The 26,203-nt window shown below is 49.3% G+C and overlaps 1 protein-coding gene across 3 annotated transcripts in view; it reads right to left on the bottom strand.

Moving 5' to 3' along the window:
• Nucleotides 1-2,202: 2,202 nt before the first annotated feature.
• Nucleotides 2,203-26,203, bottom strand: part of LOC310828943 (2-acylglycerol O-acyltransferase 3-like) — a 57,835-nt gene continuing 33,834 nt past the window's right edge. The window contains exons 2-9 of one of the 3 annotated variants that reach the window (XM_083707050.1): nucleotides 22,451-22,546; nucleotides 14,512-14,619; nucleotides 12,463-12,533; nucleotides 12,099-12,303; nucleotides 10,385-10,556; nucleotides 5,472-5,674; nucleotides 4,757-4,953; nucleotides 2,203-2,374 (exon numbers count right to left, since the gene is read on the bottom strand). In XM_083707050.1, coding sequence (XP_083563176.1) covers nucleotides 4,799-4,953; nucleotides 5,472-5,674; nucleotides 10,385-10,556; nucleotides 12,099-12,303; nucleotides 12,463-12,533; nucleotides 14,512-14,619; nucleotides 22,451-22,517 — 981 coding nt within the window. In that variant the 5' untranslated portion in view covers nucleotides 22,518-22,546 and the 3' untranslated portion in view covers nucleotides 2,203-2,374; nucleotides 4,757-4,798. Of the gene's footprint in view, nucleotides 2,375-3,983; nucleotides 4,954-5,471; nucleotides 5,675-10,384; nucleotides 10,557-12,098; nucleotides 12,304-12,462; nucleotides 12,534-14,511; nucleotides 14,620-22,450; nucleotides 22,547-22,672; nucleotides 22,951-26,203 lie in introns of those variants that run through there. The other 2 variants (XM_083707051.1, XM_083707049.1) reach the window with 2 other exon arrangements.

Genomic DNA, 26,203 nt, shown 5'->3' with positions numbered 1-26,203 from the left:
GTGTTTCGGTCCAGCGTTCTGGCATAAGCCAGAGTGCCAGACCAAGAACGCTGGACGTTCTGGCATCGCTTCAGAAGCCGGGTTTGGCTTCTGTAATTCCAGAATGTCCCACTTAAAATGGGGCAGTTGAGTGGTAGTCAGAATCTCATTCCTTGCAATTTGAAGCCATGTGAGTCCTGCCCTCCAGAGCAGGGGAAAACAAGCCTGTTCCTGTAGTGATCAGGTGGGATTACTTAGAGGTGTAGCAGGAACCCCTCCACCCCAATCATTCTATTTGTATAAACTTCACACACACACACACACACACACACACACACACACACACACACACGCACACACACACACACACACGCACACACACCACATACGCCACATTTCTGTTATAAATTCATAGAAAATCAACCATACATCGGATTTGCACTGTTCCATTTTTATTTTACTCCATATGACAAGAACTAACAAAGGGGGGTGACTTAGTCCTGGTCAGCCATAATCCCTTAATCTCAGCACATCCACAGGAGCCCTGCCCATGCCAACCCTGATGATCCCAGACAGAAGACAATCAAGATCACAAAGAACTTGCATATGGGAGTGGATTCAGCATGGACTGAAACAAAGGACAATGATCAGATCTTCCCTCTGGGGGCAGGAAACTGCAAACTCCCCTTTGTCTCCTGGAAGTGACTCATGGGGAGGGGGAAAGGGGGAACCAGCCAGGTGACAAGACACTCAGGTTACCACCAACTCCTCCCTCAACCCCTCCTTTCTGTAATGTATGCATGATGTTTCTGGGGGTGGGCTTGATCTAGAGGAGGGGAATTTCAAAAGTTTTTATAAGACCTTGCACACTATTCTTCTGGGTCTTTCCTCTCTCCTGCAAGTGAGGGGAATACCCTGTTGCAAGAGTTCAATAAAGGCCAAGCCCACAGGCTGCTGTTTTGCTCCAAGTTATCCTGGTTGGTGTCTTTGTTTTTGTCCAAGGGAGCCCTCGGATTTTCCCGGTAACAAGTCCAACCCCGCTCCCCTCCCCAAACCAGGTGCACATGAACATAAGTTCAACCCCCTACACAAACATAAACGCATTCACAACATTCTGCCAAAATAAGGCGAGAAACCTCCATTTCCCTTGTAACCTGAAAACTGACCAATCAGGCGCCACTTCGTTTGACAGACGCCCAATCAGAAACAGCGTTGGGAGCCCCTTAAACTTCAAATCCCCTTAATGGACAATGGCCTTTATAAGAACAGCTGCGTAAACAGCAGGCAAACGCTGCAGCGCTCAGAAAAACCCTCTGCAAAGAGCAGGTCAGCATCTCACCCATCAAAGAGCAGGGCTTAAAACGGAACCATGAAATCATAGATCTCTAGATGTGGAGGGGACCATGAGGGTCATCTAGTTCAGTGTTCTTCAACCTTGGCTTCCTAGAAGCAGTTGGACTACAACTCCCATCATCCCCAGCCAGCTTAGCCAATGGCTACAGGTGATGGGAGTTTTAGTCCAGAATCATCTGGGAGCCTAAGGTTGAAAAATGCTGATCTAGTCCAACCCGGTGCAACACGGGAATCGTTTGGTTTACAGAAAAGCTCAAGATACACGTTAATCTACCCACACTGAGTTGTTAGCTCTGAGAAACGTAGAAAATGACAGGATATATTTACACGAATTCTTCAAACTTAGGCGACCCGTTAAAAATTAGCTGATGAAGATGAATATGTCGAAAGAGGGCCCTGTCCTGGTCTCTAATCCATAATTGTCTTCTGACTTCTGCTCAATGATTGAAACTCAGATCTTCACGTCAAATTTGACTATGGACTAACGTGAACTTTTCTCTACTCATGAACTCTTATCTCTAATACTGTAACGAATCATTGTATTATACATATCCTTATGAATTTGTAATCTTTGTTTCAGTTTGTAATCTCTATTTGAGTTTGTAATCCTTCTCAGAATACTTACTTTTGAATGGATTAGTTTTGGTTACAATTGACTATTGATTTGCGAGTAGGGACCACTCTCACTACTGAAACTTATACTGGCCAGAGTTCTTGGTGTGCTTTTTTCTTGGTGTATTTAATAACAAGGACTCCAACTTATTTAACGTCGTTCTCTACCGACTGAGCCTTCCCAGGTTTGTGGAAATCATCAATTAAGTCAATAAAACCCTGTTGTATGAATGGAAAGCGATGGAAAAACACTGTAAATATCCAAACAAACTGTTTTATTTTGTACAGGAGGGTAAAACAAGAAATACATGAGCATAAATAAAGTGTTTCTGAGCCGCAGTGATGGGCAGAGCAGGGGTGGCCATGATCCCAGAAGCAGAAGAGCACCAACTCGGACCTTTTCCCCTCAGCTGTCAATGGGCCACCTGACCTGATAAAGGACAGACAGAAAAATAATACTGTATACTCACCATATTGGCACAAGAGAGTGGATGAGCAGAACTGAGCCGACATAACTGTAATGCCAAAAGGAACGTAAAATATTTGCTCTGAGAGGAAAAGGCAGGCAATACACTGACAGCTTGACTGACAGCTGACAGGTCATGGACTCAAAGGTCTGTCTGTCCCTCCACCTGTTTTATAGCAGGGCATGAAGTTTGAGTGAAGCTTCTCTGAAATGAATTGTGGAGGGGAAATGTAACTTCTAAAAGGAGTTACATGCCTTTGTTTGGGGCTTATTCTTTCCGGGCTTAGAGGTTGAAATCTTATCGCAAGAATAAAGACAAGGCTTAATAGCTGCTTCTCGCTTCCTCTACCTGGCTGCGGTCTCTTGATTTATCCTGACTGGGGAAAGGGCCCCGCGGGGGGCACTGCAACCAGGGGTACCCAGATTTCAAGTCACCTTGGCAACCAGGAAAGGACGATGGGGCTGAACAGCCGCTTTTTGCTGGCATTTATTTCTCTGACCTGCACAAGGACCTCGGGGGATAACAGTACCCAGATTTCCACTCAAAACCAGGGTGCAAACTGGGGGTTGCCTTGGGGCATGCACAGAGTGCACACGATGGGTGGGCAAAGGGGGATGCTGAACCACAGGCACTCTCTCCCACCCCCCTTTGGCCTGAGACTCCTGGCACCCCCCTGCCCTGCCTCCACCCGACCCAGGCATGTCCTGCGTTGCTCCTGCAGTCAGAGAAGGGTCCTCGAGCCCCTCGGGAAAAATGATCCCCAAGCCCAGCTTAAAGGTAAAGGGACCCCTGATCCTTAGGTCCAGTCATGGCCGACTCTGGGGTTGCGGCGCTCATCTCGCTTATTGGCTGAGGGAGCCGGCGTACAGCTTCCGGGTCATGTGGCCAGCATGACTAAGCTGCTTCTGGCGAACCAGAGCAGCACACGGAAACGCCGTTTACCTTCCCGCCAGAGTGGTACCTATTTATCTACTTGCACTTTGACGTGCTTTCAAACTGCTAGGTTGGCAGTAAGCCCAGCTTACCCTCCCTCTTTTTCCTGGCCAAAGAGCAGGTCCCCTGTTAAGGAAAAATCTGGGTGCGAGGCTGCTCAGTCCCCCAGCTCATGGGGCAGAGCCCGCGGGTCCCTGCGGAATAAAGGAAGGAGTCCAGCCAACCGGAGCAAATAGCTGTAGACCAAAGTTTATTGCGCAGTAGGTTCAAAGAGCAAATTTTGAACCCCGAGAATGGGGTGACAAAGACTTTTAAAACTTTCCCACCATATCCCAGAATACAGTTCGTACAGCATCGTTGCTACATCACTGACATGTCACAAAAGGGGAGGGGTTAACCTTGGCAAACATGCCCAGACAAGTCCTTTGTACAAGATTAGCATAAGCAGACATGGCAGGGCAAGACTCAGGTATAAGATGAGCATAGACAAATATGTCTTAAGAGCCCACCACCCAAAAGTACAATAGGAGTTCCTTTGCATGTCTGGAGCCTGAGGCGAGTCAGGGGATGAGATTTGGCTTCCTTTGGCTAACAATGAGCCCAGCAATTGTCACCTCTGGGAACTTCCTGGAGTCTTCCGTGTAAGAGCTAGGCCTGCTTGTCCAAATGATCTTTTCTCTTGCAGACAGGCAAGCTCCTAGCTGCTCACCCGGAGGGCATGTGGGCAGCACTCTCAAGCCAGCGCCATGGATCCAGGGCCTGTCAGAAGCTTGGCCTACACCCGAGTAAGACCCTGGCAGAGAAACATGCCCGACTGGCATGTTCTCTCCCTCCTGATCGATCGTTCGAGAGCTTCAAAAGCTTTCTTCAGCCCAGACCGATGCCAACCGACACCGGCACACTTAGGGATCTGCAGAGTATGCACATCATGCGTAACAGAACTCAGCATTTTGGCTAATCTACTTTATTTACATATAAACACAGACGGAGCACTGCAACATGGCTCCCTCTCTCTCCAGCATCAGACAGCAAAGAGGAAGAACAAAGGACAATAGTCCCACTTCATGGAACAAAGGAACACAAACATCCTGTCTCCGTCACTTCCCACTCTGTGGAGTCAAAACATACAGCGTCATGTAAAAGACAACAATCCCATGACGGCAGTCATGGAGCAGGTATTCTAACAGGGCCACGGCCTGCTTCTCTGGCTGCCGGGCCCTGCAGACCTCGTCTTAATAATGCACGTGTGAATGAGACAACCAGCCTTGGGCTCCGCAGGCGAGCACAAAAAGGGGGGTTCGGGCACCAAGGACCCAAGATCAGACATCAGGCACGGCGCTTTTTATTGGAAACGGTATGTACAGATGGGGATGGGGGAACAAAGACTCCCGTGTGTCTCCTCCTATCACAACCTTGCGTCCCCTGATGCTGCTTCGGGTCAAGTCTGGGTCCCTCTAGGTGACGAGGAGCTGCTGGGAGGCCAGGAGGCCGCAGGATTCTTTATGGGCGTCAAAGAGCTCCTTCAGGGCCTCGACGTAGAGAGCGTGGAAGCTGTTCACCTCGTCCTCAGTGGGGCGCGGGCGGAGCGGGACCGGGATAGGCTTCCCCACTGCAGGAAGGAGAAGAAGCATGGGCGGTTGGGGGGGGTCTGCTCTGCCCCTTGCCTCCACCCCATGGCAGCCAGGGCCTCCCCACCCCGGCAGCTTTGCACCCTGGCCTTGGGTTTCAGGGGTGGCTTAAGTGCAGGAATGGAGGGGACCCCAAGGGTCATTTAGCCCAACCCCTTGATTAATGGCCAACCAACCTCTGCTTAGAAACCTCCAAGGAAGGGGAGAAGGAAGTCGGTGTGTGTGTGCACGCACACACGCAATCGCAGCTCCCTCCATAGCAAGCCCCATAAAACGAGGCGGCTCGTTTGATTTCTGCATTGCAGAGGGGTTGGGCTAGATGACCCTTGGGGGTACCATTCAGTTCGAAGAGAGGGAAAAAGGGAGATGCACCAGAACATGCTGTTTTGTACGATGCTGAAGAGTTTATGGCTCTTTGCAAGCAGGTTGGTGAGTTGGGGGGATTTTGGGGTGCAGGGCGAAGGCTAAGGAAGGAACGAGGAGCCTTGTGGGTCCTTACCCACCACCGTGAGGGGGGCAGCCATGGGCTGGATCCCCCAGGAGCTGCTGGAGAAGAGGCCCCTCCCGCTGAAGAGACAAGGGGCGAAGCCGATCAGCTGCTTGAAACCGAGCTGGAGGCGGCGAACGAAGCTGCCCTCGGGGAACTGGATCAGTCGGTAAATGTCATTCTCCCCAAAGGTGTAAACGGGCACAAGGTCAGCCCTGCGAGGAGGAAGAGGAGGAAAAATTTACTTTCTGTTTTGAGAGAGGGAGAGACAGAATGTCGCTGCGCTCTCCCGGGTCGTTGATTTATTTTGCTGCTGTACAATAAATCGTTTCTTAGATTAGGAGCTGCTTACGAGGGTTTCTCTGCATGCCTCTGATTCCTACACACACACTTGCTATCTGTTATGCTCTGCTGAAGCCAGGAGGAGCAGAGCGGCGCATCGGAAGAGTCCTGGACGCCAAAGCACTTCAGCTGTTTGCAGTCTAAACAGACATTCAACAGAAAAAGTTATGGCTCATAACTCACAGGTTATGGAGTCAGCCGCCCAGGTGATTTGGCCGGCTCTTGAGAGGGTCCATCACAGAACCACAGCAGGAGCCAAGATCTATGTCACCAAAAGTTTGTTTGAGCTGAGGCTACATCCGGGGGACAGCATCAGAGAACATGTGACAAAAATGGTGGCTGTGTTATACTGACTGTGACAGTTAAACGTGAATTTTCCAGAAGATTTGAATGTTCACATTCTTCTGAGCTTACTAGACAAGAGTTATGACAATTTGTGCGTAACTCTAGAAGCCATGCCCCCTGCCGACCTAACGTTTCAGTTTGTCTCAGGTCGCCTATGCGATGAGGAGGAACATCAGCAGAGAGGGGCACGCGCTGGCCCAGGCAGTCCTGCTTCCAAGAGTGGGGGGGGGCAGTGAAAGAGGACACCGTGAAGGCTTTTGCTACGAGACGTTATCGTTGTGGCTCGGAAACCCACCTGCGTAAACAGTCCCAAGGAAGCTGCACAGAATGCCTCCAAGGCCGTTGCCCCGGGCAACCAGATTAGGGGAATGTCCCGGCATGGGAACGCAAGGAAAGGTCCCAGGGGAACTGAGAGAGATGCAACATCACGTCATTTGCCAGTTTCCATAGCAACAGTGAAAGACAGCGACCAGAGCAACATACATCGCTGGGTAATTGACAGCGGAGCCAGTCATCATCTGCTGCCATCTGGTGGCCAAATGCAGAACTGCAGAGCTGTTTCCAAAGGAAAAACAGTCACGCTTGTTGATGGATCCAAGAGAAAGCTGACAACTGTTGGCTCTGTTTTTGTTCCTTTTTTGCAGGCTGAACTGGAAGCATTTGTGGTCCTAGGGATGAAATGTTGTCTATTGTCTGTGTCTTCTTTAGTTAGAGATGAGTTTAAGGTTTGCTTTAAGAATAATGCATGCTCTATTTCCAGGGCCGGTACTGGAACACTGAAGAACATTCAGTGTCAGGCTATTCTGGAAACATCTCAAGCAGGTAAGGGTAACACTGGGTCAGCACAGGCACAGTGTGCAAATGTTCCCACTCACTATATGTGTCATCATTTGTGGAACAGGAGGATGTCCCACTGCATTTGGGGATATGTGAGAAAAATACCAGGGTGCACTGAGGGATGCAAAATGAAGTCATGTGCTAAGTTCCTGGATTGCAGAGCATGCAAGAAGGCAAAGGTAAAAATGAGCAGTTATCCTAGGTCTGACAGCGTAACCAAGAAACCTTTTGAGTTGGTTCATGCAGATATTTTGGCCTTATGCCTTTTTGCAAGTCTGGGTGCGGCTAAATAGGTTTTAACCTTGACAGATGATTACTCCAGAAACAGCTGGGTGATACCTCTGAAGGACAAGGGTGAAGCTGCCACCATGCTGAGGGAGTGGGTCACTGCAGTGGAACTCCAATTCTCACTGAGGGTTTCCAGTTTCCAATCAGACCACAGTGGGGAGTTCACTACGTTGCAGAATTACTTTCACCAGAAAGGGATACGTCACAGTTTGACGGTTCTGCACTCACCACAGGAAAACGGGGTGGCAGAAAGGCGGAACAGAACGCTCCAGGAAGCGGTGGAAGCGATGCTTTTTGACTCAGGCTTACCACAACGCTTCTGGGTGGAAGCTTGGAAAAAGGAGAATTTCACTCTGAATCGTTCCTACAACTCTGTTGTAGGGGGCGCATCCTATTTTCTCTTGCATAGTAAGACACCAAAGGTACATTTCTTTCGTGTGTTTGGGTGTGAGGCTTTGGTTCTTGTGCCGAAAGCTAATGCAGGAAGGGTGGCCCCAGGTCCCAGAAAATGATCTTTTGTGGGAATGAGCCAGGGACAAAGGGGTGGAGATTCGCTTATCCAGAGGGCAACCAGTCACAGGTTCTCGTCAGCAGGAGTGCTGAGTTTTGTGAGCAAAGTGGGTGGACAGGCATCCATGGGAATCCTGACATTCTCTCAGAGTTTGCTTGACTCTGCTGAAGAGGGAGAGTTAGTAACTGAACCTGCTGAGGATCAGGTTCAGGAGCAGGAGAGGAATGACCATCTCCAGTTCCTACCAGTCCAGCTAAGTTCAGAAGACACAGTAAGTCAGAGGGGGAGTCTGCTGAGGACAAGGACACACGTGCTGGTCCCAGTACCTCAGGGTGAGAGGGGGCATCTGACGTAGTGCCAAGGCGTTCTGCACGCACTACAAAAGGGAAGCCACCCAAAAGGTTCTCAGTCACTAGCGTGTGGGTTGGTTTGGCTCAATGCGAACCAGAAAGTTTTGAGGAAGTGCAACAGTTGCCTTAGGCAGAAGCCAGGAAATGGCATGAGGCAATGGAGAACGAGTTTTACTCAATGAAGTCTCTAGGTGTGTTCTCCACAACACTGCCAGCAGGTAAACAGGCCATGAGCTGTCATTGGATTTACAGAATTAAACCCATAGCATCAGGAGCACCACAGTACAAAGCTAGGCTAGTAGCTAGAGGTTTCATTAAGAGAAAAGGGCTGCATTACACTGAAGTGTATGCTCCAACTTCTAGGAGTGAAACTCTGTGCTTGCTACTAGCAGTTGCTGCCCAGAGGGGTTGCCAGGTACATCATTTTGATGTGGATGTTGCTTATTTGAACTTGGATCTGAAGGAGGATCTGTACATGCTACCTCCTCCAGGGTTCGAGGGCAATAAGCCAGATGTAGTGCGGAAGTTACACAAATCCATCTATGGCCTCAAGCAATCAGCCAGAAACTGGAATTTGTGTCTGAATGAAACTTTGGAAAGTATGAGTTTCCGGAAGAGTCTTGCAGATAGCTGCCTGTACCTGAAGGGGTATTGGGAGAAAAGCAATAACAAACCTAGACAGCGTCTTAAGAAGCAGAGACATCACCTTGCCAACAAAGGTCCGTATAGATAAAGCCATTATTTTCCAAGTAGTGATGTATGGAAGTGAGAGCTGGACCATAAAGAAGGCTGATGGCCAAAGAATTGATGCTTTTGAAGTATGGTGCTGGCGGAGACCCTTGAGAGTCCCATGGACTGCAAGAAGATTAAACCTCTCCATTCTGAAGGAAATCAGCCCTGAGTGCTCACTGGAAGGACAGATCCTGAAGCTGAGGCTCCAAGACTTTGGCCACCTCATGAGAAGAGAAGACTCCCTGGAAAAGACCCTGATGTTGGGAAAGATGGAGGGCACAAGGAGAAGGGGAGGACAGAGGACGAGATGGTGGGACAGTGTTCTGGAAGCTACCAGCATGAGTTTGACCAAACTGCCGGAGGCAGTGGAAGACAGGAGGGCCTGGCGTGCTCTGGTCCAGGGGGTCACAAAGAGTCGGACATGACTAAATGACTAAACAACAACAACCTGAAGGGGTCAGGAGAGACAGAGGAGCTAGTGTTGGTGTTTGTTGATGACACCATACATGTGGCTAAGACTGGTAAACAGGTGCAAGGTTTTGCCAAAGAACTTGAAAAGCATTTTAAACTCAAGAACCTAGGACCGGTAAAGGTGTACCTAAGCGTCCAGGTAGATAGAACCGAGCACGAAAGTTTATTTCTCAGTCAGAAACGCAAGATTGAGCAGTTGCTTGAGAAGTTCAGGATGGCTGAGTGTGCAGGGGTCAGAACACCCATGGAAACGAGCTATGTGAAAGACACTCAGCTCGGGGAATGTTCTGAGTTCGAAAACGCTGAGATCCTTCAGTCAGCTCTAGGGAGTTTGTTGCATCTTTCCCAATGGAGCAGACCAGACATAGCATTTGCTACAAATCTGCTCAGCAGGGAAGCTACAAAGCCAGTGTGACTGCCTGGAATGGCATCAAGCGAGCGCTGTGGTATCTGCAGGATACCAAAGATTTCTGCCTCAAACTGTCACCTGAGGGTGACACACAGCTCACATCCTGGACTGACAGTGATTGGGCAAATCTTGGGGATAGGAAATCAGGGTCTGGGTTGGTAGTGAAGTTTGGAGAATCTCTAGTAGGGTGGAAGTCCCGAAAGCAAAGTCTCATTGCGCTTTCCTCTACAGAAGCTGAATTCAGCGCGTTGTCAGAGCTTTGTAGGGAACTGGAGTTCTACAAATGTTTGGTCCAAGAGATCTGTGGGGAGTGTTGCTTGCCCATCACCGTTTGGGAAGACGATCCACTCTGTTTGACGTTGGCAGAGTCTGGACAGTTCAAGTCCAGAACTAAACATTTAGACATACGTTTCCAAAATGTATGTCAGAGTGTCCAGACAGGCTTAGCAAAGCTGAAAACGGAGGGGAAATGTAATAAAAAAATTAGACAGCAAGGAAGGGCAGGAATCTTCAGTCCTTGCAATTGCTCATTGGGGCAAAATCCACTGGGAAGCACAGCCATGCTCACGAGGCCCAAGATATTGCTGACCTGCACCCAACATGCCCCCCAGACCCCCGCTTGCCCCCTCGGTGCCCCTACCCGTGTTGCAGTGCCAGGCGCACGAAGCCCTTCCTCCCGTGAAGGAGGACGCGATGCTCTCCGGGGGCACTGTCCAGGGACTCGGACGTGCCCCCTACCACGATGACCACCGCGTGCCCGGGGGGGCCACTCAGGAGGAAGTCAAGGGAACTTTTGCTGACCGAGACCAACCCTGGAAATGGGAGGAAGCAAAGGTGCTTGTGGGTGTGATTCATCTCCAGGGGTTCCCTGCTTTGCAGAGGGTTGGACTAGAGGACCGTCACGATTCTCCTCCAACTCAAGGGCAACAGGGTCACTGGCAAAGGATCAGCGTGTCTGGAAGTGGTTGGAGGAGAGACGGTGGCTAACCAATTGAGGCTGAATCCTGACAAGACAGAAGTACTGTTTCGGGGGACGGGAGACGAGCTAGTGTGGGGGGGACTCCCTGGTCCTGAATAGGACAACTGTGGCCCCAAAGGAACAGGTGTGCAGCCTGGGAGTCATTTTGGACTCACAGCTGTCCATGGAGGCGCAGGTCAGTTCTGTCTCCAGGGCTGCTTTCTACCAACTCCATCTGGGACGCAGGATGAGACCCTCCCTGCCCACAGACTGTCTCGCCAGAGTGGCGCATGCTCTGGTTATCTCCCACCAGGACTACTGCAATGCGCTCTATGTGGGGCTACCTTTGAAGGTAACCCAGAAACTACAACTAATGCAGAATGCGGCAGCCAGACTGGTGACTGGGAGACCACATAAAACTGGTCCTGAAAGACCTACATTGGCTCCCAGTATTTTTCTGAGCACAATTCAAAGTGTTGGTGCTGACCTTGAAAGCCCTAAACGGCCTCAAAGGCCCAGGAGACCTGAAGGAGCGTCTCCACCCCCATCATTCAGCCTGGATACTGAGGTCCAGAGCCAAGGGCCTTCTGGCGGTTACCTCCCTGTAAGAAGTGAGGTTACAGGGAACCAGGCAGAGGGCCTTCTCAGTAGTGGTGCCCGCCCTGTGGAACGACCTCCCATCAGGTGTCAAAGAGAAAAACAATTACCGTAGATTATGGCGTATTAGGCAACTGGGCAGCTGCCAATTCAGGGGGTTGACTTATATGGCCAGTCTTATACGCGGCAGCTTTGCTGGGCAGCAACAGTGGGCGGTGGGCTCCACTCCACACCAGGAGGAAGCCCCCCAGCACAGCTGGCTTAGCATCGCTGGGCAGCTTCCTCCCGGCGTAGAGCCTGCCACCCGCTGCCGCTGCCCAGCAAACCCATACCCAGCGTATAAGACGACCTCTGACTTTTTAGGGAATTTTCCAGGATTAAAAAGTCGTCTTATATGCCAGAATCTACGGTATCTGACTTTTAGGAGACATCTGAAGGGTGCCCTGTTTAGGGAAGTTTTTAATGTTTGGTGTTTTATCGTGTCTTTAATATTCTGTTGGAAGCCACCCAGAGTGGCTGGGAAAACCCAGCCAGATGGGCGGGTATAAATTGTAATAATTATCATCATTATTTGCACAAACAAATGCCCCTTTTCATTTGCACAGGAGCAAAGAATGGCAGGAAAAACAGGCATTCTTGCTGGGGAATTCTATTCCCAGGGGCGCTAGAAGGGCATTCCTGAGAGTGGGGTGGTTCCTCCCATTGGATGGGCCAGGCAGGGTTCTTGAAGATGGTCCTTAGGGGAGGGACCACCCAACTTCCCCACCCCCCCAACCATTCCTCTCTCTGTTGGCCTCACCTGAGCCCATCAGGTAGTCCCGGAAGACGGGTATGCGAAACAGCCCTGCGAGGGCGGCCAGGCTGGGGCGGAGGCCAGGGAAGGCGCGGGGGAAGCCGGTGGCCTCGGTGCAGAAGGCGGAAAAGGCCCCCGCGCAGATGATCCCGTGGGGGTGGGAGCCCAGGACGTAGTTCCGCGTTGGGGGCAGCTCGGCCGTCTTCACCAGCTGCAAGGCAAGAGGGGCGAGGCCTTTGGCATTTGGACCCCCACCCGAATGTCAGTGCCCAGATTCCATGGCCAGCAGCCTTTGACGGCCACCACCTCCTCCTCCTCTGTGATCTGGTCTCCAGGGGTTCCAGAGACCCTGCCAGCCCCCTCCTCATACCTTGATAGGGAAATAATCCCGGTGGAGCTCCCAGACTCTCCAGCGCCTCATCCAGTCACAGCGGCGCCCACCTGCGAAGGGAAGGGTTCAGGGAGGGGATGGAGTCAGAGAACTGTGGGGTTGGAAGGGGATCCCCAGGGGTCATCCAGCCCAACCCCCTGCATTGCAGGAATCACAACTGAGGAATCCCTGGCAGGTGACGACCCAACCTCTGCTTAAAAATTCATTTATTTATGACGTGCTGATGTTTAATTTTAGTGTTTATTATTGGATTCCAATGGATTATTGCATATTGCTTTACTTGGTGTAAGTTATTTTAAACTTATTGTGACTTTTTATGTAGGATCTGATTGTTACTATTAATACTTGATGTTTTATTATTATTGTGTGTGTGTGTTGGAAGCCGCCCAGAGTGGCTGGGGCAGCCCAGCCAGATGGGCAGGGTATAATTAAAATTATAATCAATCAATCAATCAATCAATCATGAGGAGCAAGATGCTCCTTGGGGTCCCTTCCAACTCTGATTCCATGTTATATTTCTTTTGATTCCTGTCAATTACAGGATTTTATGTGTATTTTTATAGCAAAATTTAATAAATAATGATAAATACATGAATAAATGCCGTTGTGTCATTTATTGGAAGCTGTCTTGGAAAATAGACAACAGTAAATAGCAGTGAGGAAAACAGGTTTGGGATGGTCGCACGCTGCCCCAGTGGAAGGGGGTGAGCTGGAGGAGGAGGGGCAGGGCGAGGCAGCAGCTCCAGCTGTGTGGGTCTGGGTGTGGGGCTCAGCACCCTTCTCAGACAAGGAGAGGCACCTTTTACCTGACCTCTAGGTAGGGTTGGGGGCAGTGCCGGATTTAAGGTAAAGGTAAAGGTACCCCTGCCCGTACAGGCCAGTCTTGACAGACTCTGGGGTTGTGCGCCCATCTCACTCAAGAGGCCAGGGGCCAGCGCTGTCCGGAGACACTTCCGGGTCACGTGGCCAGCGTGACATCGCTGCTCTGGCGAGCCAGAGCCGCACACGGAAACGCCATTTACCTTCCCGCTAGTAAGCGGTCCCTATTTATCTACTTGCACCCGGAGGTGCTTTCGAACTGCTAGGTTGGCAGGCGCTGGGACCGAGCAGCGGGAGCGCACCCCGCCGCAGGGATTCGAACCGCCGACCTGACGATCGGCAAGTCCTAGGCGCTGAAGCTTTAACCCACAGCGCCACCTGCGTCCCGTGCCGGATTTACCTATAAGCTAAACAGGCTATAGTTTAGGGCCTCAGTCCCTTGGGGCCCCCAAAAAAAATTAAAGGAAAGAAACCTGGATGCAGATATCCGAAATATAAGATAAAAAAGAAGTAAAATAAAACCTACCTACAGGAACAGTGTTTTGTGTTGTGTCGGCTCCTGTGATGTAAGTCATGGGCCCTGCCTGCTAGCCTGTTCCCTTAATTATCCCTGATTTGCTCATTTCTATTTATAGGGTACCTACGATCTGCATCTGGGACGCGGGTGGCGCTGGGGGTTAAACCACAGAGCCTAGGACTTGCCGATCAGAAGGTCGGCGGTTCGAATCCCCGCGATGACGGGGTGAGCTCCCGTTGCTCAGTCCCTGCTCCTGCCCACCTAGCAGTTCGAAAGCATGTCAAAGGGCAAGTAGATAAATAGGTACCGCTCCAGTGGGAAGGTAAACGGCGTTTCCGTGTTCTTCTCTGGTTCGCCAGAAGCGGCTTAGTCATGCTGGTCACATGACCCGGAAGCTGTATGCCGGCTCCCTCGGCCAATAAAGCGAGATGAGCGCCGCAACCCCAGAGTCGGCCACGACTGGACCTAATGGTCAGGGGTCCCTTTACCTTACGATTTGCATGGACCGGTTTTATGGCTTGAGATACCTATGATGTCCGTCAATTACCTTATAGCATATATTCAACACAAAAAGCAGCAACAATTTGTTGTGGACAAAGGAGAGCTGGACATATAAAGGGCCCCATCACCTTCAGTAGCTTAGGGCCTCATCAAACCCCAATCCGGCCCTGGTGGGGGAGAATCGAACTCACCTCTCTCTGGCATATCCCAGTCGAAGATCCACCAGGCGAAATACAGGACGCTGATAGGCCAGAAGGAGGTGAACAGCAGGTAGACCAGGAGAACGGAGAAGAAGGGACCTGGGGGGGGGGGAGGGAAGGAGATTCCGTGGAATCTTGTTTTTATGTTGGATGCTGGATATGTGATTGCCAAATTCTGATTTGAAAAACCAAATAAATAAATATGAAACCAATATCACAATGTGGACATCAAACTGGTTGTGGATGATATATCAATATATCGCCCAACCCTACCCACAAGCAGCGCTGGGATTCAGAGCCCTGCCTGGGACCCCAACCCCAATTTCACGGGACCCCCGAGGATGTGATCTGAAGCCCCCCTAAACCCAGAAGAACATTTTAGGTTGGAAGGGGCACCCCAGGGTCATCTAGCCCAACCCCCTGCGGTGCTGACTCCCTAGTCCAGACTCACCTGGCCCAAAGCTGCTTTGGAAAGAAGAGGGGGGTTGGCTTTTGGGGGAGGGGGGTGAAATAAAAAAAATAAGGTCATATATATATATATATATATATTTGCTTTCGTAGATTTTCACGGGTACAGGAATGCAGGTTTTGGTGTCCTCGGGTGTCTTCCCGTGTAAAAGTTGGGGTGTCTAGGCGACGTTTCGACGAGGTCTCACTCGTCATCTTCAGGCTGGTGCTTTCGGCTTCTTGTTACTGGAACAGAGCGGGATCTCACTGTTTGAGTTCCTATAAATACTGTAGAGGGGGTGTGGTGTCTAGCCTCCAATGTTCTGGGCAGAGAGGAAGTTCCCAGGCTAGTGTGCCTTTTCTTCTTTTGTTCCTTAATTACTTGAGAGATACCTTGAGTGATTTCTTGAGTGATATCCTGAGTACCACTTAGGTGGGTCATTAAAATCCAGTTGGAAAACCAAGGGATCTATGAAATACCCTGCAAAGTCTGCCCAGCCACGTACATTGGACAAACAAACAGACGAATAAATGCACGTATCGCAGAACACAAGAATGCCGTCAAAAAAGAAGAAAAAACTTCCTCTCTTTTCCAACACATGAAAGAAACAGGACACGAAATTAATTTTGCAGATTCCAAATTGCTCTTTAACACGGAACATCACCACAAGAGAATAATCATGGAAGCCATCGAGATAGAGAAACACCCTCACAACATGAACAAGCGTGACGACACATCCCGCTTGCCAGACATCTGGAAATTAGCCCTCTCCACAAAAACTGACACCAGATCCAGAGGCACACAGAACGCCAACACCAATCAACCACACCAGACCCAAACCCAGACCCTCTCCACAGATGAATTACTGACACCATCCAGTAGCCAATCCATGGTGGCACCTCCGGATGCTGCACCCCCCTGCAATCCCTACACAGATCTGGCTGACACAAGCCACAAAACCACAGCTCGCCCCTATACACGAAGCCAAGCCAAAGCACAACTAAGTGCAATACAGCCATCTTCTCAGGAAAACTCTTCACAAAGTTCAAGAGGTCAAGACACAAAGACTTTAGCAACTAATCCACACCTAATGACCCACCTAAGTGGTACTCAGGATATCACTCAAGAAATCACTCAAGGTATCTCTCAAGTAATTAAGGAACAAAAGAAGAAAAGGCACACTAGCCTGGGAACTTCCTCTCTGCCCAGAACATTGGAGGCTAGACACCACACCCCCTCTACAGTATTTATAGGAACTCAAACAGTGAGATCCCGCTCTGTTCCAGTAACAAGAAGCCGAAAGCACCAGCCTGAAGATGACGAGTGAGACCTCGTCGAAACGTCGCCTAGACACCCCAACTTTTACACGGGAAGACACCCGAGGACACCAAAACCTGCATATATATATATATATATATATATATATATAAATGTTCATAAATGTACCATGCAAACACGTACATAAATATATAAACCACATGTCTGAAGCAGCACAGGAAAACAGCCCGGAAACCATTTTGACCCCCAAACTGACCAAACGATTTCTCTGCAAGGTCAACGGTAAATGGAAAAGCCTCCCCATTGTCTTTTCCTTCACAAATCCTGTCTTAAGGGTCTGTCTGTGTGTGAATAGGGTGAGCCTGTGACCTGGCTAAGGAACTGAGTATTTGTCATTACAAAAGACTGGCCAGGCCCCTCAGGGTATCCAATCAAGTGAGCGTTAACAGGTATCCTGCCAGACAGGAGATAAACAAGGCACTCAGATTTCTGCTGTAGACCGCCCCTTCTGTGATGTAGGTATGAAGTTTCTGGGGGTGGTCTTGGACTCCAGGGCGGCCAATTTAAAATGTCTATATGAGGGTGGGCACACCTTGGTTCGGGGTCCTCCTCCTTTCCTCCTCCTTTCCTGCGTGTGAGGGGAGCACCCTGTTGCAACAGTTCAATAAAGATCAGGCTTACAAGCTGCTTTGCTTCTCAATATTCTCTGCTTGGCCTCTGTTCTTTTCTCCGACTGATGGAGAACCTGCAAAGGACTCTCTAAGGGCTCTTGTGTCCCCCATAATGGGAAAAGGGCAGATTTCCTTTTATTACAGGAGCCTGGCCTGCCAGAGGACCTCCTACTATCTGCTTTGGCGGGTTCTAAGGGCCCTAAGACGCCTTAAGGCGTTTATTTTAGAAGTTTTATGGTTTATGGTTCAGATTATTTCTACTTCTCCCATAAACCTGCAAGAAATCGCGGCAGATAAAGATAAATGCGGCAGATAAAGACTGTTAAAGGGAGTACGGCTCATTAACAGCACAATCTGCCCTGACCCTGCAATTCTGAGAAATCCTCTCCCTATTTTTCTTGCCGACATGAGAGGGAAGAAACGCCACAGGCAGCATTCGAATGAAGCTACGAGCACGGCCAAAAAACAGACAAATATCAGGGATTTCCTGCCTGACAATGACCTAAATGAGATCTGTAGAAACTTCCCTACAGCAAACAGTTATGAGGCCCTTGCTCCCAGTACTACTCATGAGGAGCCTGCCGGCATTGTGGACGGCTCACCCCTGCCCAACCGTGCAGGCTAACCTTGCACAAAAACAAGTGAGATGCCTGCCCAACCAAGTACAAAACTCAAGTCTGCAACTCCAGAACAGCAAACTTGCAGTACTGGTGGGAAACCACCCCTTGAATCACAACAAATGGGCGGATAAACATTCGGGCGCAAATTCCCTGTCTCCATTGCTGGGGCAGACACTACGCCCCGTAGATATTGTGGACATCTCATGCCTGCCTTCTGGACCTTATATGAGACGTATGGTTATTAACTTTAGATCTGCCCACTGCGTTGCAAAGATTCTAGGACTAAGAAACCGTACAAGGAAATGGCACATCTATTTCACAAGGGTTTTCACCAATCTGACCCGCACACCGCTATGCACCAGGATAGGTGCTGTCGGTGCTGATGCCGGGCCTGTGCGCCATAAAGAACAAACAGTCGGGGGAATGGAGCCGGGACACATTACCCCTTAGGGAGTGGCAAGGTAAAAGTAAAGGTAAAGGTACCCCTGCCCGTACGGGCCAGTCTTGCCAGACTCTGGGGTTGTGCGCCCATCTCACTCAAGAGGCCAGGGGCCAGTGCTGTCCGGAGACACTTCCGGGTCATGTGGCCAGCGTGACGAAGCTGCTCTGGCAAGCCAGAGCTGCACATGGAAACGCCGTTTACCTTCCCGCTAGAAAGCGGTCCCTATTTATCTACTTGCACCCGGAGGTGCTTTCGAACTGCTAGGTTGGCAGGCGCTGGGACCGAGCAGCGGGAGCGCACCCCGCCACAGGGATTCGAACCGCCGACCTGACGATCGGCAAGTCCTAGGCGCTGAGGCTTTAACCCACAGCGCCACCAATGACTTAATTGATTTTCTACACACACCCCCGCTTGGTACCCTGGTCTCTACGTGCAATGAGCCTGGTATTGGACTACCCAAGCAAGACCAGTTTGAAATGCTCTCGTCCTCATATGCCTTGATGCCGGAATTGGAGGCTTCCATTATTTTAAGCCCATTACGCAATCAAGATCCACAGCATTTGTCAAATTTTGACCCGCTAGCAGTACCGACACAAGACTCAGCTGCTGACCTGCTACCTGTACAGCCCATACGGGTCGGCAAAGCCCTCGCTCTGCAAAAACCAGCTGAACATCATGATATTTGTAATGGTGTCATCGAAGATCCTCTGGGCCAAATCAACCTATTGGCCCCCCAGTTAAAGCCATCACACCTACCTAGGGACCAGCGACCTCAAACCTGGAACCACCAAGCAGGGCAGAAGGAGGAGGAGCCAGACTCAGGAGCCCCAAACCACCGGAAAAGAGATTGACTGCCACTATTTCCGCCATCACACTATTTCCACATTCTATCTTGGAACGTGGCGGGATGGCTATCTAAGCAGGGTGACGTCGACCTTCTGGATTTCCTTACAAAATTTCAGATTATATGTCTACAGGAGACATGGTGTCTAGATCTCCATGTCCCTTCTCTACAGGGATACGAAGCCTTTGCTACCCCTGCGATAAAACCAAATTTCCGAGGCCGACCTAGTGGTGGCTTAGTCACTTTTGTTTCCACCAAACTAAAGTGCAAGGTCCGGCAACAGCAGTGGGCGAAGAGTAACAATCTACAAATCCTACTTATTTCTGGCAGTGAAGGAGGAGATTTCCTCTGCTTTAATATATATATCCCTCCCATAGGCACCCCTTCCCAGTCGTCACAAATCTGGGAAGATTTAGAGCTATGTTTGGAGAAGGCTGAACTAGAATTCCCTGGCATGGATATCCTGCTGGCAGGTGATTTCAACGCCAGGAGAGGAAACGACATTAATACGTACTGCTCTAAATCTCAGTTACTGCCAGAGGCAGATTGGTTTATTCCCTGGTCCTCTGACGATAAGGTCTTGAATAAGGCAGGCATTACATTAATGGAGACTGCCTTCAAACATAATCTGTATAATCTGCATGGTACCCATATGGAGAGGTCAGGGGGTTTCTTTTCTTTCCTTGGGCCTAGAGGTGCGAGCGTTATTGATTATATCCTGGTCTCCCCAAAACTCTTGGAGAGGTCACAGGGCTTTAGGACTTTCAACAGAACTGAGAGTGATCACCTCCCTATATCAATCTCACTAATTCCCCGTGCTTTGGAGGATCCGCAATACCGCAATCACTGTGCAGACCCACCTCCAACTCTGGCCCTTCGTAGGCGTAAATGGAACAGCGACCTGGAACTCAAAATCAAACTACACCTGCATTCATCAGATTTACTGGCCTTGAGAGACCAGTGTATTTTATCTAATTCTGACCCCTTTTTAACATTTCAGCAGGTCTCAGAGTCGCTCCTCCCACTACTTACGAACTCCAACCCTCCCAAACAACAAAATAATTCGAGGGCCTGGTTCGACAAAGACTGTAGGAATCTAAGATCTTTGCTTAGGAAATTACAAAATAAGGTAAAACAGGAAGGGACCCTGTCCTCTGTGGAAAACCTGCGCAGGTGGCGCTCTCATTATAAAAATACTCTAAAATTTAAGAAATCCCTCTATAGAAAGGAACAATGGGAGGCACTCGACAAGGCGATCAAATTGCGGGACGACAAAAAGTTCTGGGAAATAATTGCTCAGGGAGTTTCACCCAAAGGGAAAATTGTAACCAACAGTATTTCATCTAACTTATGGTACCAACATTTTCCCCGGCTATACACAGCTCCAAACATTGCTAAACCGAGCCAGTTTCCTCCTCTTAAAAACGACCTAATAATGGGCTGGGATCCTGTTACCGAATCAGAATGTTTTCAGCTAATTAAAACACTCAAGAATGACAAAGCTCCCGGTGAAGATATGATTCCTCCTGAGGTGCTTAAACTAAATGCCCAGGGGTGGGCTGCTTTTTTGGCCCAACTTTTTACGGCAATAAATGATACATGCAAAATCCCAGAAAACTGGAAACTGAGCCTGGTAGCCCCCATCTATAAGAAGGGAGAGCCCCAAGACCCCTCAAACTATCACCCCATAAGTCTCCTGGACATTGTGTATAAACTTTATACTCGCCACCTGCTAAATAAATTGGTTGACTGGGCTGACCACTCTAACTTGCTTAATCCGGAACAGGCAGGGTTTAGAAAGGGCCATAGTACAATAGGCCATTGTTTGGTACTACAGACAATGTTAGATAAGTATACAAAGACACATAAGAGCAAACTTTTTGTGGCTTTTGTAGATCTCACATCCGCTTTTGACTCAAACTGTAGGGACAAATTATGGCAAAAACTATATGACACAGATATTGATAGACGACTTCTCAAAATACTTAGAGAGTTACATTCAGACACCACAGCTAAAATCAGAACTGGGATGTCAGGCAACTATACTGACCCACTGCCACTGGGGAAAGGGGTTAAACAGGGCTGTTTGTTAGCGCCGTTCCTCTTTAATTTCTATATAAGCGACATTGTTCAACATATGGCAGAGTATAAGTCATCAGCTCCTGCCCTGGAAGGCAAACACCTGAATATAGTGCTTATGCTGATGACATGGCGGTCATGGCACTCACTCGAAGGGGTCTACTCAGCATGCTGGAGGGGCTCGCAGCTTATTGTTCCCAAAACTCTCTAAAGATAAATTATGACAAAACAAAAATTGTGGTATTTACTAGAGCTCGCCACACATTTAGATGGTCTCTAGATGAACACAAAATTGAACAATGTCTCTTCTTTAAATATCTTGGTATCACTTTCCAAGCTACATCTAGCTGGCTTGCCCACTTCAAGACTGTAGCCCTTCTAACAAGTAGGACAATTGGTGCTCTGCTCAGCTTTTTTTATTCGAGGGGAGGGCAACTGGTGACCCCGGCACTAAAAACTTTTGTTGGAAAAGTGATACCCCAGATGTTATACGGAGTAGAACTCTGGGGATGGAATCAGAAGCTGTTAGAGCGGCTTGAAATCTTCCAAAATTTTTATCTCAGAAGAATTCTAGGCCTCCCTCCGGCAGCTCTCCTAAGAGTGGAAGTAGGATTACCTTCTGTGTCTGCCAGGGCCCACTTAAGATTCCTGCGTTTTTTCACCAACCTCATAGATGCCCCGAACACCTTATTGGCTAAACAAGCCTTTGTATCATTACAAAATAATACCACTTGGCATAAAAGCCTACTAGACATTCTATCCAGATACAACCTACCTGAGTTAAATACTCTCAAATTGTGGAGCCCTGATAAAGTTTGGGAATGGATATTTGAAAAAGACGCCTTTTTGGACTCCACTAAGATAAAAAACTCTGGGTTTTCCTACTGGTTCCCCCGAGTAAAAGCAGTCAAAATCTGTGCCAACTACTTGGTGGAGATCACTGATCCCACCCTTCGGAGAGCTTTCACTATGGCACGGTTTCAAACATTGCCAACTGCTTATCTGACCGGTAGATACACAAAAACCCCAGTAGAACATCGTCTATGTCCTTGCCTCATGAAAATTAAAGAGGATCTTATACATTACTTCCTCTATTGCCCCATTTACTCGGGCTTTAGAGATGCATTGCTGCAAATTATACCCAACTCTATAACCAGTCCTGAAGATAGAGTAAAAGTTTTGTTAGTTGATGCAAACCCACGCATTACCCATGTGGTAGCGGTCTTTGTGATGAAGGCCATGAAAGCCAGGGAAAGATTTATGAACGACAATGTAAAGACCTCTTCATCGTCTGTTTAACTCGTTGCTTGTTTTCCCTCCTTTTCTATTTTGTGGGAAGAAGGTTTTGTTGGCATAGCATGTAATGAATTTTAATATTTTTAACTATTGTAGTGTTGATTTTGGTGCACAGGCATGGTCCTCACAATAAACGGATTTTGACTTTGACCTCCCAAGGGCCATGGCCCCAGGAAGAGGGGGAGGCCAAGCTGCCCCTCTTCCCTGAGCACCCCCTGCCCCTCCCTCCCACCCACCCAGCTCCCAACTTACCAAAGAAGAAGAAGGTGAGGACCCACTGGAAGACGCTAAGAGCCTCCAGGTGTTTCTTCAGAGCCATCTTCTGACCCTGGGTCGCAGGAAGAGATCCTGGGGAGAAAATCCACAAGGGGAGGGGAGTTGGGGGGGATGTGCAGCAGGACTGCAGCCAGGAGGGGCCCCTGCCTTGGCAGAAGGGAGAAGACGCAGGTGTGTTCAGCACAGGTGGCCTCTGACCTGCATCCCAAAGCCCGGCTGCTCCCCTTCAGCCGTGCCCTCAGGAAGGGGGCAGCATGTGGGGCAGGAGGAGGAGGAGGAAAGAGGCTCACTGGTCCAGGAGAAGATGTTGTCTTGCCCGCGGCTGCAAGGCACCCGTCTGTCTCTCGGCCACCTGCACTTTGGTAGCCAGGTGAGTTTGCAATAAGGATGCTGCTGTCACCCAGGTGAGGCAAAAAGGACCTGGCTGAGCTCTCCTCCTCCGAAAGGAGACAAGGTGTGTCAGGTTCTTTTCTTTTGACTCCCAGCCCTGCCTGGCACCTGCCTTGCTGGCCCTCGGCTCCCTCCCCTTGGCCCTCATCCCAGGGCCGCCCCGCCCTCTTGGCCCACAAGACAAAGGTTGGGTTGCCAGGATCCATTGCCCCATCTGCCTGCCTCCCTTCTCCAAACCACGGAGGAAGCTGTGCTCTAGGAGATAATCATCATCATCATCATCATCATGATCAAATTATATTTATATCCCACCCTCCCCAGCCAAAGCTGGGCTCAGAGCAACATAAAATGCAAAAAAAAAAAAAAAAAAAAAAACAGGGAAGAACCGTTTTCAAAACAACAGATGCATTTCAAAATCAGTGGGACTTATGGTGGAACCATAAAGCGGTATAGTTGGAAGGGACCCCCAGGGGTCATCCAGCCCAACCCCTTGCAAGGCAGGAATCGCAGCTTTGGTGGCACTGTAGCTCTAGGGAAGAAAGAGTGCCTCTGAGCAGGTGAAGAGTGCTCTGAGGATCCGCAGCTGCAGCTGCCTCCCTTTCAAAGGGACCAAGCGCAGCTCCTCCTGATGGCCTTTAGGTGCCCCTGGAAGAAAGACAGGGTGAGGAGTCACCAGGGTTTCTGAAGTGGGTGGGGGTGTTGGGTGCAGTTCAAAGGTTGCCCCCCCCTCCTCCTCCTCCTCCTCCGTCTCCTGCCAGGCAGGGCAGTGAGGTCCAAGCTGACCTGACCTGGGGGGGGGGGCAGAATTAAAACTTACTCAAACCTTTTCCTGGTAATGACATTGCTTCCTGCCTCAGGGCAGGGCAGCCTCTCTACAAATTAGCATTTATATATCCCAATACTTTCCTCCAGAAATCTGTAAGCATCAGACATTGCATAAGGAGAGGCTTCAAAGAGGCGTATTCTCGTTTTGGCACCTCCAGCAACACGTCCTTGTAGATCATCCCTTTCTATATTGATGTATCGGAGCCCAATATTATTTTTGGTTGTATAAGACGTAGTTTATAATCTAAATGCACATTAGGAAGGTAAAACACTGGTTTACAAAAATATATATCAAAAAATCAAAACAATCCAATGAAAACATGAACACCCACAATTAAAATTCACAAATAAACATCAGAAGCCTGGAGGGCCTTCGGAATTCTGGGACTGTCCCTGGAAAATCAAGACACTTGGAGGGTATGGCAGGAAACTCTTAATCTCAAGGTCGCGGGTTCGAGCCCATGCTGGGCCAAAGGTTCCTCTTTTTCATTTTCAATTTTACAAAGAATCAAAATACAAACATCATATTTCTTTGACTCCCCCCCCCTTTGTGGATCCTTAGGTTACAATTTTTGTCCTGCATCTCCTCTCTGACTCCAGTTATTATAAGTCCTTACTCCAATCCATGATTTGAATTTTTACTACACGTTTTCTGTCAAACCTACGAGGGATTGTAGATGTTTACAATAATTTTTTTTTCCAAATGCATTTTAAAATTTCCCCATTCTATATTGAAATTTGATTCTTCCTGGCTCCTGATTCCTCCGACGAATCCTGCATTGTGGGGGGGGGGGGGTTGGACTAGATGACCCCCGGGTTCCCTTCCAGCTCTACAATCCTATCAGTGTTTTTAAGTTGCCCATATATACAATAATAGAATAGCAGAGCTGGAAGGGGAGGGTCATTAGTCTATTCCCCCCCCCCCCGTGCAATGCAGGAATATTTGGCCCAGCGTGGCCTCAAACCCATAACCCAGGAATGGGGAGGTGGGTTGGCTGGGGGTGGGGAGAGAGAGGAAAGAGACCCAGCCAGGAAGAGCAGGGTTTTTAAGGAAGGGGGGGAGGAGAGGGGGAAGACTGATTTCCACTTACTGTATTTTTCGCTCCATAAGACACACTTTTTTCTTCCTAAAAAGTAAGGGGAAATGTCTGTGCGTCTTACGGAGCGAATGCGTGGTCCCTGGAGCCGAATTGCCCAGGGGATAAAGCAGATCATGCTTCTTTTTTTGAAAGAGGGAAGGGGGTGTTGAAACAAAACTGCTGATCGGCAAGCGATCAGGAGCGAGATAAGGGAGGCTAGATATAAAGGAGGCTGCCTGGGAGGGGGAGGTAAAAGCCCATGAATCCTCAGGATTTTAGCATTGGGTCACCCCAAATTCACCACCAGATCACACAGCATGTCCATGGCTACAGCCTGCACCAAAAAAATCACGCATCCACTGTTTTGTGGGGCTGCAGTGGCGCAAAAACGTGGTTACAAAGCACAGTTCCACATGGATCCTCAGGATTTTTGCATTGGGTTGTAGCCTTTGAGGCCTTTCCCACGGGTCAGGTGTGCATTGCTCCCATCAGCGAGCCAAGAAGTTGTGAGCAGGCTGGTCAGGTGGATGCGCTCCTGGCGGCTAGGTCATCTTTTCCTGAGAAGAGGAGAAAGCTTTGTTCCTTTCAGCTACTTTGTGTTATGCTTTGTGTTATACAGCAGAGCTAATGCATTTTAGGTTTGCACCTTCAAAGAAATAATTTGGGAAGTCTTGAGGCCTAGTTGGGGTGACTACACACTAACTGGGTTACCACACAGTCAGGATTTGGATATCCTGTCCCTTCATTCCCCCCCTTTTATTTTGGACAGCCTTCCAGCTCGTCCCAAGGAGGCACTGGCTGATATTCTCGGGCTAGTGCTATAATCTGGGGCCGAACCATTCGTGACACCATTTTATGCATCATATTTTGCAAGCAATGCAATAAGCAAGGTACACAGGAGCAGAGAAGAAGCAAAATTATCAAAGGGCCTGGTGACATCATCAAAAGTCCTCTAGGTTTGGAAGCCAATCAGTCCACCAGGACATGTCCCATCCGTTCCAAGTAGGGACAGGGACATGGGCCACTTTTTCAATTTCTGCTGCCAAATTTTGATTAGCTTCGCCATGGTCAGAGATGTTAAAGCAACAGGCCCCTCCTGTCACATTTAACGCAACACAAAACCCGCCCTGTCGCGCCAGGAGAAAGTCCAGCCTTAAGCGGAGCTGAAGGACTGCTGTGTGCGTCTCATCTAATTGGGTAGCGATTAACCGGAGGGCTGTGGCCGTAGCATTGGCGACAATCTCTACTACCGCTTGGAGTCTTATTATGTGGTTTAAATTATAAATTGGCCCCCTTGCCCCTGTGATTTTCTCTCCCCGATTCCATGAGGCCGGGTCGTAATGGGCCACTATCCTTTCTGGAGGCCACTGATCCTTGCCCCAATTTTGGGAGCTGCCTCCTGCAACTGCTACTAGGTCAACCGAGCGTCTCCTCC

This window comes from Podarcis gaigeae, assembly GCF_964106915.1.
Source record: "Podarcis gaigeae genome assembly, chromosome: 13".
Classification (NCBI taxonomy): Eukaryota; Metazoa; Chordata; class Lepidosauria; order Squamata; family Lacertidae; genus Podarcis; species Podarcis gaigeae.
The sequence above is the reverse complement of the archived record's forward strand: the minus strand, read 5'-3'. Positions and strand labels throughout refer to the sequence as shown.